General features: G+C 44.6%; 1 protein-coding gene across 1 annotated transcript in view; it reads right to left on the reverse strand.

The window, feature by feature from the left end:
* Nucleotides 1-478: 478 nt before the first annotated feature.
* The window catches only part of LOC138283817 (RNA exonuclease 1 homolog), a 41,523-nt gene continuing 29,788 nt past the window's right edge, over nucleotides 479-12,213 (reverse strand). Inside the window, exons 2-3 of the mRNA XM_069221938.1 lie at nucleotides 2,273-2,332; nucleotides 479-1,084 (exon numbers count right to left, since the gene is read on the reverse strand). Coding sequence (XP_069078039.1) covers nucleotides 597-1,084; nucleotides 2,273-2,332 — 548 coding nt within the window. The 3' untranslated portion in view covers nucleotides 479-596. The remainder of the gene's footprint in view (nucleotides 1,085-2,272; nucleotides 2,333-12,213) is intronic.

Raw genomic sequence — 12,213 nt, forward strand, 5'->3', positions numbered from 1 at the left:
ATGTCAAGAATGGGATGTGGATGCAGGATGGAACACACAGCCAAACACAAATTTGACACTGTACACTCATGCAAAGGCCCAGATCCCTAAGCATATGACACACACTGTAAAGGAGTATATAAAACTTTAATATATATGTATGACAGGAAACTTAAACAATGTCAAACACCTATACTAACCTAACCTATCCTAACTATACATTACCCTCAACTGGCCCTAACTTCCCTATGCTAAACTTACTTACCATATGTATCTAAACACTCTAAACATCATCCCCCTACTCCCTTATATGATGGGACACGTGTAGGACAACATTTACTAACCTAAACACATACTAACGAATCCTAAACAAATATATATATATATATATATTATTATTTTTTTTGTAATTGTTTTGGAATAAAACCCAACATCAACTCCCACCCATCTACCCACAAACCAACATGTAACAATATAACCCCACCCACCCCAACCCACTTATCCTAACTAAACGAATAGCCTACTCTAACATATCACTAAACCCCCCTGAACCCACTAAAAAACAGTATGAGGAAAGAGGAGGGAGGGGACGGAATTAGGGGTGAGGAGCAATGTACTCAAAGGTTTGCCCTCCTCAGGATCTTTTTGATAGACCTCAGTCTCCTGCTGTTGCGAGCCACCTCTTGTTGGAAACTGTCCATGCGCCTCATCATCCGATGCATGACCCGTTGGAGGTGGCGCAATGCTGTCATGTCCATAACACCTGCTGTAGTGGTTTGTGTTGCACTCGTGGCTGCAGATGCTGGTGCCATGGTTGGAGGTGGTGCTACAGATGGTGCAGCAGTTGTTCCTTGTGCTGCTGATGTTGAGGGTCGAGCTGGAGTGGCTGATTTCCCTTTGTCCACTGTGGCTGCACTCAGTGTGGTGGTGGCTGTTGTGTCCAGTGCTGGCCCCCCTTGGCTAAAAGCCCTCCATGCACCTGTGGCTCTTTCTTGCCGATATCGCCTTCCCATCATGCGGTATCCAGCCTCCACATCGATGATGTGCCTGTACTGCACTGCCCGCCTCTGAAACTCATGAATTTCCTGGGCATTCATGTGGGCAGCTGTAAAAAAGAGACAGGCAAACATTAGTGTCCTCATCGTGTGATACATGTACAGATGATAATCTAACACTTCCTCACAAATAGCACATGCAGTCCAAATCACAGTCCAGATGATAGAATGTCCCTGAGGAATGGCATGCCAACGCAGTCTACCCATCAACTATCTAACTGCACAGCAATATACAACATGGTGGGTACCAAATTTATTGATCTCTGCATATATGTAGTGCTATTGGTCACATTACAAATGCTGCAAGTACTCAACATGTTTCAGGACAAATAATCCCTATCTTCAGGATCAACTTCAAGGCACACAAGACCTGTGATTTGTATATGGAACTGGCAGTTTGGTGTGCAGTTGGTAATCATAAGTTGTCATTGTAGTTTGGCACACATGAATGCTTGAATTACAGGTCTGTCATCTACACTGTGACCAGCACACCTAGCTACATATATTTTCTCCCCCTAACCCTGTGCCTCAGGGGAGATGGACATGCAATACATTTTTCAAACGTCAAGGACAACCACAAAGCTTTGTCCAGCTGTACATGAATTTAGTCAGTGTGACACAGGTAAGGAGGCCTGCCAACTAGAAGTGAGTCAACCATTGGTCAATCACATCTACATTCATGTTTCCATTTGTGGACATCCGTCAACATCAGATCTCACTGACACATTTCCCAAATCAACCACATTGATGCAAGCATACATCTGGCCTTGACCTGCATGCACGCCTATAACATATCACTTAAGTGCCACGTAAATGGAGTACAGCATGTGGGGCTAGATGCTGGGGGACAGTCACCCATGCAGTCCTACATGTTCATTACATTACAAGGATGCATAAGTTTGTGTGTAAAACTGATGCATCACGGTTTTGTGTGAATTAGGGTATGACCTGCTGACTATCTTATGACACTGGCCACCTCCAAATCAATTGTGGGTATACATGTGGCTACAAATCACCTTGTTCACCTGCCCATGCCTATTGTGCAGCACTAGGCTCCCAATATATGACTCTCTGCCAGTTAATGTCTAACTCTTCCATGGAACACTATGTCAACCTCCAGTCAAGTCACATATCATATCACGTGCAAGCTCATCATATCTTGCAATGAGTCCAACACACAGGAGGCAATCACACAAGAGCTGCAAACACAACAGAGGACAAACATTTTTCACACTTACTGGATATGTCTGGGTCCTTGAATTGAGCCGCTTCACCTATGGTGTAGGGGGCTGGTCCACCTGTAAAACATGGAAGGGTGATATATGCTCAATGTCTGATCACTGTACAAAAGTGGGAACAACAAATCACTGTGTGTGACATTTCATATGATAGAGCTGCATATCAGGCATGTAGACACTCCAACAGACATACCACTGCAAACATGCATTGACACTATCATACCAGTGAGTGATAGACACACATATGCACACATGCACTGGCCCTAACAATCATTTGGTGCCAAACCTGACTACACAATTTTGTGGATAATACATTCCGGATGGTACTCCATTTCATCATTTGTTATTGGGAGACAAATGCAATGCCACATTCCTGGTGCACTACAATACCAGTGACTCAGGTATTGTGCATCAAGGGACAATGAGTAACTGTGTGTTTGACATGTGGGTTGATTTGCTTTCAGGAATTATTGTGCTTTTAGTGGCCCATAATAGGTGTGCCAGTGTTGTATGTAGGTTACCATTGGCAGTGTCCCCTAAGCCGTATATGCCCCCATGACAACATGATGGCAGGGATCCTGTGTGTGAAATGATGACAATGCAGCTCTAAAAATGAATTGGCCACGTTTCTGTTCCAAAACTGCAAAATAAATGTATGCTCTCTTAGTTGATCATCGTTGACAGAATGCATGGGCACAGGTGTAGTCATTGCACCTGAAATGGGTCACTCAGGGCCATGTGTACCTATATCAGGTATTGTGAATCACACATTGCAAGATTCAGCAACTTGCAATTAGCAAGTTGGGTGATCAGAGGTAGTACACCCGAATTGACACTGTTTGCAAATGAAAAATGGGGTAGCAAATGTCCTACTTCTTCAATAATGATGAGATAGGTCTCAATTTGAAAACCCCTTGGGAATGGCGCCACTCACAGGAATGCTGGCCTGCTGAACTCAGCAGACCACCATGTCTGTGACTGCCTTCATACTGAGATGTTTACATTTGTAGAAATGCTGCAATATTTCAGAAGGGGTGTACAGAAAGTAATTTAACAACCTATTTGTTCACTAAAATAGTATTATGGAAGCAGTCAGTGGTCCCTTGCACAACATCATACTCAGAAATAGTTTGTGACCATGTATTCACTAAGAGCAGGGATCCCATGCTGACCTTTTCACTTTCGAACATGGGTTGACACCAGTGTGACACAGATGGTAACTGCAATAGCTCAGTCCCGGCAATTGTGCTAGTGCAATCTGGTAGCATAATAGCCCATTAGTGTTTGGCGATGTGAATGATTATTTGTCCTGACGTAAACACACAGATACAGTGAACTTAGTCCCAGATGTCCATTATATTTTGTGTCGCATTTGCATCATTTGTTGACGCAACAGCTGCGCAAATTAGCAAAATAAATTTGTATGTTGCAAGTGTGCGATACCTTTGCGTCCAGAAATTACGCAAATGCAGTGCGAAAAAAGTAGAAATATGGGCCTAAGATAATAGTGAAGGTTATGAAGAGCTTGGTACGTATGGCCCTGAAAACTGTTCGGGCATGGTTCAACATAACTGTGGACTGCATTGTTACCATGTTTTACCATGTGTAATACATCCCATTTCTGGTACACTTACAGTTTGTTCAACTTGCATTCCACATGTCCACAGACATTGCATGCAGCATGTCACAACATCTGGTACTGTCACTCTAGAGCACTGTACTGTACACATTAGTCAATTTGGTACTCCCCAACAAGGCCACCAATCACCACACCCAGGTGATACACCAGGTCCTGCTCTTGGGCCACCAGATCAGCCCAGTGATGCTTCAGCTGGTGCTCATTCCGTTGCGTGTTGAAAATCCGCCTCAGGTGGAACAGCACCTTTGCCCGCCTCAGCCATCTTGCTTCCATGTGATACCCCTGTATCACATGGCCACCAGCCTCCAACATCATGGGGAGGAATTGGCACACCAGCCACACAAATGCCTCTTGCTCCTCCTCACCCATGCGTCCCAGCTGTGGCCTTCCCGACATCACACAAAACAGTATTTCAAAATTAAAGAGGGAAAAACAGGGAAAGGAGGTAGAAAAAGGAAACTTATCTAACCCAATGAAAGCCCAAAACTACCCCAACTAATCCTACCCACAAACAGACTCCCAACAGTACAAATACAAATTTAACTATAATTCAGGACACAAAAACACACAGGATACAAAATACACTTACTAAACACCAAAAGACAAAATATAGACCACACAGGAGACAAAATCCGCAGAGAAGCAATCCAAAACACAGCCACACAGTCTAGAAAAATCACAGACTGCAAACTGAAAGTGAAAGTACACCCACTGTACCATTTCTGTAAACAGGATATTCTATTACATCTCTTCCTGTCTAATTTGCGGCCCGTTTTTGTCTTGTGTTTAAATTTTTGACGCTTACTTAGTTTGCGTAAAAAAATGTTGACGCATTTGTGTCAAAATCTCACACATTCATGGATCAACACATTTTCAATGGATATCCGCATGCCTGGGGTGCGCTGGTGAAATTAACACTAGGGACCCATTGATGTATATTGTGCATGTGCGTCATTTTTTGACGCGTTTGCATCAATATTTCTGGTTCAAACTGTGTTTGCGTCATTTTTAAAATTTTAACATGCATGCAGCCTATAACTAGACAAAGATAGGATGATATGACCTGCAGTGTGTGCTCTAGTGTTTGGGCACATTTGGCAGACTATACTACAGCAGCCCATAATACTCATATCATTGTGCAGGTTTAGCTCTCTTAACTGATGCAACAACAGCACAAACTTTGGAAATTAAAATGGATTTTTAAAGTTTGTGCAGGTGTTGCACCAATAAAGGCCAACAAGGCTACGCTACAAAACATTTATTCATGGGCTGTGTGTTTTGTCTGTGAATTGACTGTTAAAACTATTTGTGTGCCTCAGTGGGAACGGCATGCAATACATTTGGCGTAATGTTCATGTATGAATGTGTTACAAATGGATATCACCGTCAGATGCCAATCAATGAGGTACATCAGTCATAATATGTGTTTGTAATATCTGTTGCATTTTTGCTGTGTGTAGTTGCTTGACTTTTGGGACAATACATTTCCCATGACAAACAACACACAGGAAAGATCAAGGACGGCTGATGAGGACTATGTCAGATATGTTACCCCTCACATCTCATGAAATGTTGGCTACCACTTCATGGTCCCTTGTGTGTATACTACCCATGAGTCAGGAATTTGAACATGTTAGGGAGGTACAGTGTTTGTGACACAGAGCCTCAAATCCAATCGTAACATTGTTATGTACACAACAGTTTGACTCATGTAAATGACCAATGTTCCTCCTGTGGCTGTGGTGGACCAGCAGCCCAGGCTGCATGTGTTCACATATTTCCAGTGGTTCATTGCACAAAAATGTCCAGTTCAGGTGTGTGGCCATGTATCCCTGAGTCAGTATTGGCCTCCATGGTGTAACGGTTACGTGCAGGTCTAGTCAGGGTCTGTGGAGCCAATCCTTGAATTAACAGAGTATCCTTCAAAGCAGATTTGATCTAAAGCCAAAGATCAGCTAACAACATACAAGGGTATAGGGCAGCTATGGTACAGCAGAAATTACAGAAGGGTGACGACAGAGCAACCTTGTTGTGGTCAAATATGTTATGGATCAGTAATAGACAAACAGTCAGGTTTCATAACTACATTTGTACACAGGGTAGGGCTCTGAACTTCCCACAGCAACAGGGAACATCAGTGCCTCTGTACAGATTAATCTCACAGCTAGTCACCACGCAAGCCTCATCAAAAGGTGGCGACAGAAGGGAATCTGTGTCTGGACCGTCAGGGCACAAACATGTATTGTCATTACATACATATTAGCAGCCCTTGTTTGTTGGGCTGGAGGCACAGTACCAAATCTAGGCATACAGCCATAGCACACTGTCACTGTTTGGCACTAATGAATACATGCAAAACCAGACAAAGGATGGGGGCTGGATCCGCCCACTGGAAAACATGTCCCGTACAAAGAAAACAAATTTAACTATTCTATATAGTTGAGGACTGATCGTAGACTTACCAGACACAATACCCCAAGAGGAAACAGAGGGCATGTAAACCAACTATGAGGCAAATGTAGCCACAGGGAACATCTCAGGTTAACGCAAAGAATGGAACCAGTATGGCTAACAGGATGCAGGCTCTGTCAGTGAGCAGAGTCTGACTGGAACAAGCAGGAACAACACTGTGGAAACAAAGAGCAGCTTCAGGTGTACTCAGCACTGTAACACAATCCAACAAGAGCTCTGGAACCCAAATGAATTGTACTCCAATGCACAACAAGGAGCTTCAGGAAATGGCAGCTTATAAGCAGTTCCAGGCAGCAGCAAGGGCAGGGCAGAGTCAAATGGCTGTGCTGCCTGAGAGTGCTCACAGGTGTGTGCAGCTTCAGTCTCTCACAAGTCCTGGAGTTGAGAATCCAGTATGAGGGGCCAACCGGACTTTTCACATGGGAAGCAATGGACAGCAGATAACAGGTCTTACTGACTACCAGGTAGTGCATTATGGGGCCTGAAGCCCATGCAGGCTGATGAAGTAGAACTATAGCATGCTAAACTGAAAAGGGAAGCATACTGTAGTCAGAATGGGAGTCTAGGTGAATGTAGATGATGATTCCCAGGGTACAGATAGTCCATTTACAGTGTCCTCTAGAGAAGGGTGGGCAGAGACTTAAAACATGGCAGTAGCAGGACTTATTACCTGGGATGGACTGCTCAGGGCATGTCTTGTGAGCATTGCTTGTCATACCTGGGGCACGTGTGCTATCCATTTTCAGGTTCGATGCACTTCTTGTCATACATGTTCCTTGCAGAGATAGCTGATGTCACACTTACTGCTGTCAAGGATCTGGTCATACGTTCCTGTTACCAATGCAATTTCACATCCACTGCCTGATGTATGATGCACTTTTTTACCTTATGATTGATGGTGTCATAGTTGGGTGTCATATGCTGCAATGGACCATGTTGGCAACATGGATGTGTCTCATAGCTCTGGTACTATGAAATTGCCCTTCAAATATGACATAGGCAAAATGTATTTCATAAAAACTGTATGTGATGTCTGCTGTACATTCATACCTATCTACTGTGATGTGGCATCTGAAGTATGCAAATTATGTCTTTCTGCAATGCTCCCTGAGGTAATACTCTGATTAGGATTCCTAGAGATCATGTTATGCATAAATAATTACACAGAGCATGAATGAGTGATAAAGTGAGCTGTTCAATTCCGTATCATTACAAATTGGTAATAGTGACTATTACTGGAAACATTTTTGTTCTATATGTTGTCTGCGACCCATTCCTGCAGCTGTGTTAGGATGTTCCCCTCATTTTCCTGGACAGCATCCTCCTCCTCTTCAGGCAGTTGTTCAGGTTCATATAGGGGAATGTTCCTCCTAACACAAATGTTGTGCAGGATGGCACAGGTCAAAATGATCTTGCAGACCATTTCTGGGGAATATAGGAGGCTGCCTCTGGTGATGTCCAGGCACCTGAATCTGGACTTCAGGATGCCAAAAGTCAGTTCAACTATGGTGCAAGTCCTCTGATGTGCCTCATTATAGGCACGCTCTGCTGCTGTGCTTGGGTTGGCAAAAGGGGTCATGATCCATGGCTGTATCCGTAACCCTGATCAGCCGAAGGAGAAAATAGCGGTAAGTATTGTGTTGTTGGTTGCACTAGGAATGTCATTTTGCATGGCAGTTCTTATCTTGTGTCGTCTGTAACTCATATGTATTTGTGGTATTGTGTGGGATCCTAGGCTTCTGTGAGGTTCTTTTTGCATTGGGTTGTTTGACTAGCAAAACTTGTGTTTGGCTAATTGACCTGATGTCTCTGGTATATTTTAAAACTTGCAGTTCAGTGTGTATCTCCCATGTGTTATGCAGTGAGCAAGATGTTTTCGTGGGCATTCACTGGAGGTGACATGATACTTCCACACCCACAATAGATTCCACTGAGGTGGTAACATGGTTGGACTACATGGCCTGGACATCCCATCCAGTTAGACATATGGAATTGCAGATGAAATGCAACAGTGAGGCCCTTTGATTAGGTTGGGTGACAATGCACAACACATCTCCATAAGTTGGCAGCACTGAGGTGTTCAGTATTGACAATGCACAATTATCACGTGTGACTAGTTCTATGCAAACCTGTTTTTGTTCCCTCACCCAGCTGGCACATGTGCAACCCTGGACCTACACTACTGAACTTGCTCCGGTGAGCTGGCTAAGATGGTTGTGGGGGTGGATGTTTTTTTGTAGGAAGGTCCATCTCCATGTACATCTGTTATTTAGAAGGACAATTGTCTCTTTTAATGTGTGCAGCAGTGTGCAGTTCGCATTAGTTGCACATCAATATGTGTTCATAGCACATTCCACTTCCTTATTGCTTCCTGGCAACGCCAGCCCTGGAGTGATGTGTGATGTTGGGACTGTCTCTACATGTAAGTCAGCATCATCATTCTATGTGTCTCATGGTGTTTGACCTGCAGCAACACACATTGCACACCCCTTACACAGGACATATTGTTTGGAAGGGTGTGGGATTGATGTGACAATGTAGTGGTGTATGTCTTGTTCGTCCTACTGGGTTGCTGTGCTGTGTGTATATTACTAGGGTTCTGGACTTATGAACAAGAAGGCCATTGCCATATCGTCCATCCTGGAAGTGCTGATTGATGGTGCTGTGGCGGAAGATGAAGGAATCATGTACACACCCAGGATACTTTGCCATGATGTTGGTGAACAATCCCTGGTGATCAACAATGGCCTGCACATTGATGGAGTGGGTGTGCTTTCTGTTGCAGTATAGGTGTTTGGTTCCAGCAGGTGGCACAATCCGGACATGTGTGCAGTCAATGGCACCAAGCATGTGCGGGAAGCCATTAATTTGGTAAAACCCCTGTTTGGTCTCCTGCTGCTTCTACTGTGTGTTGGGGAAGCTGATGTGGCAGGCTGTGAGGGAGATGATGGCATCAAGTACCTTGGGAAGGAAGGCGGAGAATGAGGGCTGTGAGACCCCGGCAACCAGGGCACCGGTAGTTTGAAATGAGCCACTTGCCAACATGTGCAGGACAGTTAGCAGCTTGGTCTCTGGTGGAATAATATGGGGTGTCTGCAGGCTGGCTGTTAACTGTGGCTCAATTTGGTGCAGCAGCTGCTATATGGCTTGCCAGTCGAGTCTGTACCTCTGGATGATATCATGTTCCCTGAGGCCCAGGGCGGTTGTCCTGGTTCTATATAGCCTCTCCTGCCTTCTGCGTTGCCTTTGGGGTCCACGTTGATGTGGTGGTAGCTGCTGCTGTTGGTCCTGTGCTCTGCATCTTCTGGCATCCTGGATGAGTAGCACCTCCATGTCATCCTTCTTGAGCAATGATGTTGCTTATGTGAGTTTTCCTTAAGTAGTGGTGTGTTTGCCTCATTTTAATGCCTGCCCTGACCCAGGCGTTAAAATTTGATGCAAATCGGGATTTGCTTCATTTTCCAGGTCCGCTTCCCAGCCGTGCGTCATTTTTGCCCGGTAGGATAAATATGGCGCACAGGTGTTTGAGTCATTTTTTGGACGGGAACGCCTACCTTGCATCTCATTGATGCAAGGTGGTTTCATGCATCCAGAAAATGACGCAAACTCAGAAATTTCGACACTAGACTGGTCTAGCGTCAAAATATAAATATGGTGTTAAGTTTGCGCTGGATTAGTGTAAAAAAAAATTACGCTAATCCGGCGCAAAGGGAGTATAAATATGGGCCAAAGTGTCTCACATTCACATGCCCAAAACACACGTTCTCGTATATATCTCACATATGCTATTCACAAAGCTCTGGACATAAATCTCTAGACTTTCATTATAACTTATTTGTGGAAGACTGGAAGATCAGCTCTGCACATGTCGAAATAGTGGCTATTTGCTACTTACTGGTCACTGGATATGTCCAGAGTGTCACAAGGGACTCAATGAGAATCTTACAAGAAAGCCAATCACAGTGCTTTAAATTGATACAAAGATACATTATCAGCTAAGTGTCACTGTGTGTTACAGGTGCTAGCCTCCATTCCCATTCTCCACCTCTGGTACTGGGTATTAATGTCATTCCCCCCCCCCCTTTCCTCACAGCATTACCCCTCAAGATGTCACCCACACTGTATGAAAGCAATCATGCCACCCAGGAGTGTGACCTTAATATGTATACTGTTCAGTTGTTACCCCCCTCCTCCACCACCCTCTCACCAGCACAGTCAAGCTTGTCTCCATGAGGGCACCTCCAATGCCATGTGCCTAATCTGAGTTGTTTGATATAGTGGAAATTGATGATCTGCAGGCTTTGAGTATGCTTGGAATCAAGGATGAGGAGACACTGAGGCCCATATTTATACTTTTTGACGCACAACTGCGCCAACGCAGTTGTGCGTCAAAATTTTTACCGCCGGCTAACGCCATTCCAAAGCACCATGCGGGCGCCTTATTTATTGAATGACGTTAGCCGGCGCTGCGGACTGGTGTGCGTCAAAAAAATGACGCACACCAGGCAGCGCCGGCGTAGGGGAAAATGGAGGTTGGGCATCAAAAAATGGGGCAAGTCATGTCTGAGGCAAAATTCAGGCCTCAACCCGATTTGCGCCATTTTTTTTTATGCCCAACCTCCATTGACATGACTCCTGTCTTAGCAAAGACAGAAGTCATGCCCCCTTGCCCAATGGCCGTCATTGGGCATAGTGGCATGTAGGGGGGCCCAAATCTGGCCCCCCTATGCCACAAAAAAACCCGAAAAAAATACTTACCCCAACTTACCTCAACTTCCCTGGGATGGGTCCCTCCATCCTTGGGTGTCCTCCTGGGGTGAGCAAGGGTGGCAGGGGGTGTCCCTGGGGGCATGGGAGGGCACCTCTGGGCTCCTTCTGAGCCCACAGGTCCCTTAACCCCTGCCCTGACTCAGGCGTTAAAAAACGGCACCCATCAGGTTGGGCGCCGTTTTTTAAGGCCTGCCCCCTCCTGTGCGTCAAAATGACGTCAGAGTATAAATATGGGGCACAGGCCTTAAAGTCATTTTTTGGAAGGGAACCCCTACCTTGCATATAATTAACGCAAGGCTGGTTCCCCCTTCCAAAAAATGACGCACATGGTGGAACTTTGACGCCCGCGGGGTCGGACGTCAAAGTATAAATATGGGGCAGGGTTTGCGCCGATTGTGCGTCAAAAATTTTGACGCACATTCGGCACAAACAGAGTATAAATATGCCCCTGAATATTGGTCATGATCTGCAAGATATGAGCCCTCAGTTTCACCTGGGCTGTTAGTGCTGACAATGTTTATTAAACCGTAAAAAGACTGTAAAAAGATTACCTTTTCCAAGTACTATCTTTATGAGTGCATAGTCTTGGCTCATAAAAAGACCACCTTTTTATGTGCAGATACTCTGTACTCCAAAACACACTGCTCTTGAATCCCTTTGTGAATAGCAAACAATGGTAAACTTACAGTAAAGTATAGGTTTACCCTTGTGAATCAAGTCCGAACTAAACAACAAGCATTTGCAATGCAATGGGTCTGGCATTTTCTCCAGTTTGAGCTATTAGCGTTGTAAACTCCTAACCGCACTTTTCTTGCCACATAAACTGAAAATGAAAAATAAAACAGTTTCATATAAGCGAACAGACAGCCACCATGAGCATTAAGGAGGCATACAAAAGGAAACAGAAGTTTGCTTTCAGTCAAACGTATCAGTAAAAGTGCAATTATCCATGTAATCGGCAAAAGTGCAATTATCCATGTAACAGGGTCGATGTCATGCAAATCACTTGACTACTGCCCAGCGAGATCGGGCTGCATAGGAAATAAAAGAAAAAGTCATC

This window comes from Pleurodeles waltl, chromosome 3_1 (genome assembly GCF_031143425.1).
Source record: "Pleurodeles waltl isolate 20211129_DDA chromosome 3_1, aPleWal1.hap1.20221129, whole genome shotgun sequence".
NCBI classification, from domain to species: Eukaryota; Metazoa; Chordata; class Amphibia; order Caudata; family Salamandridae; genus Pleurodeles; species Pleurodeles waltl.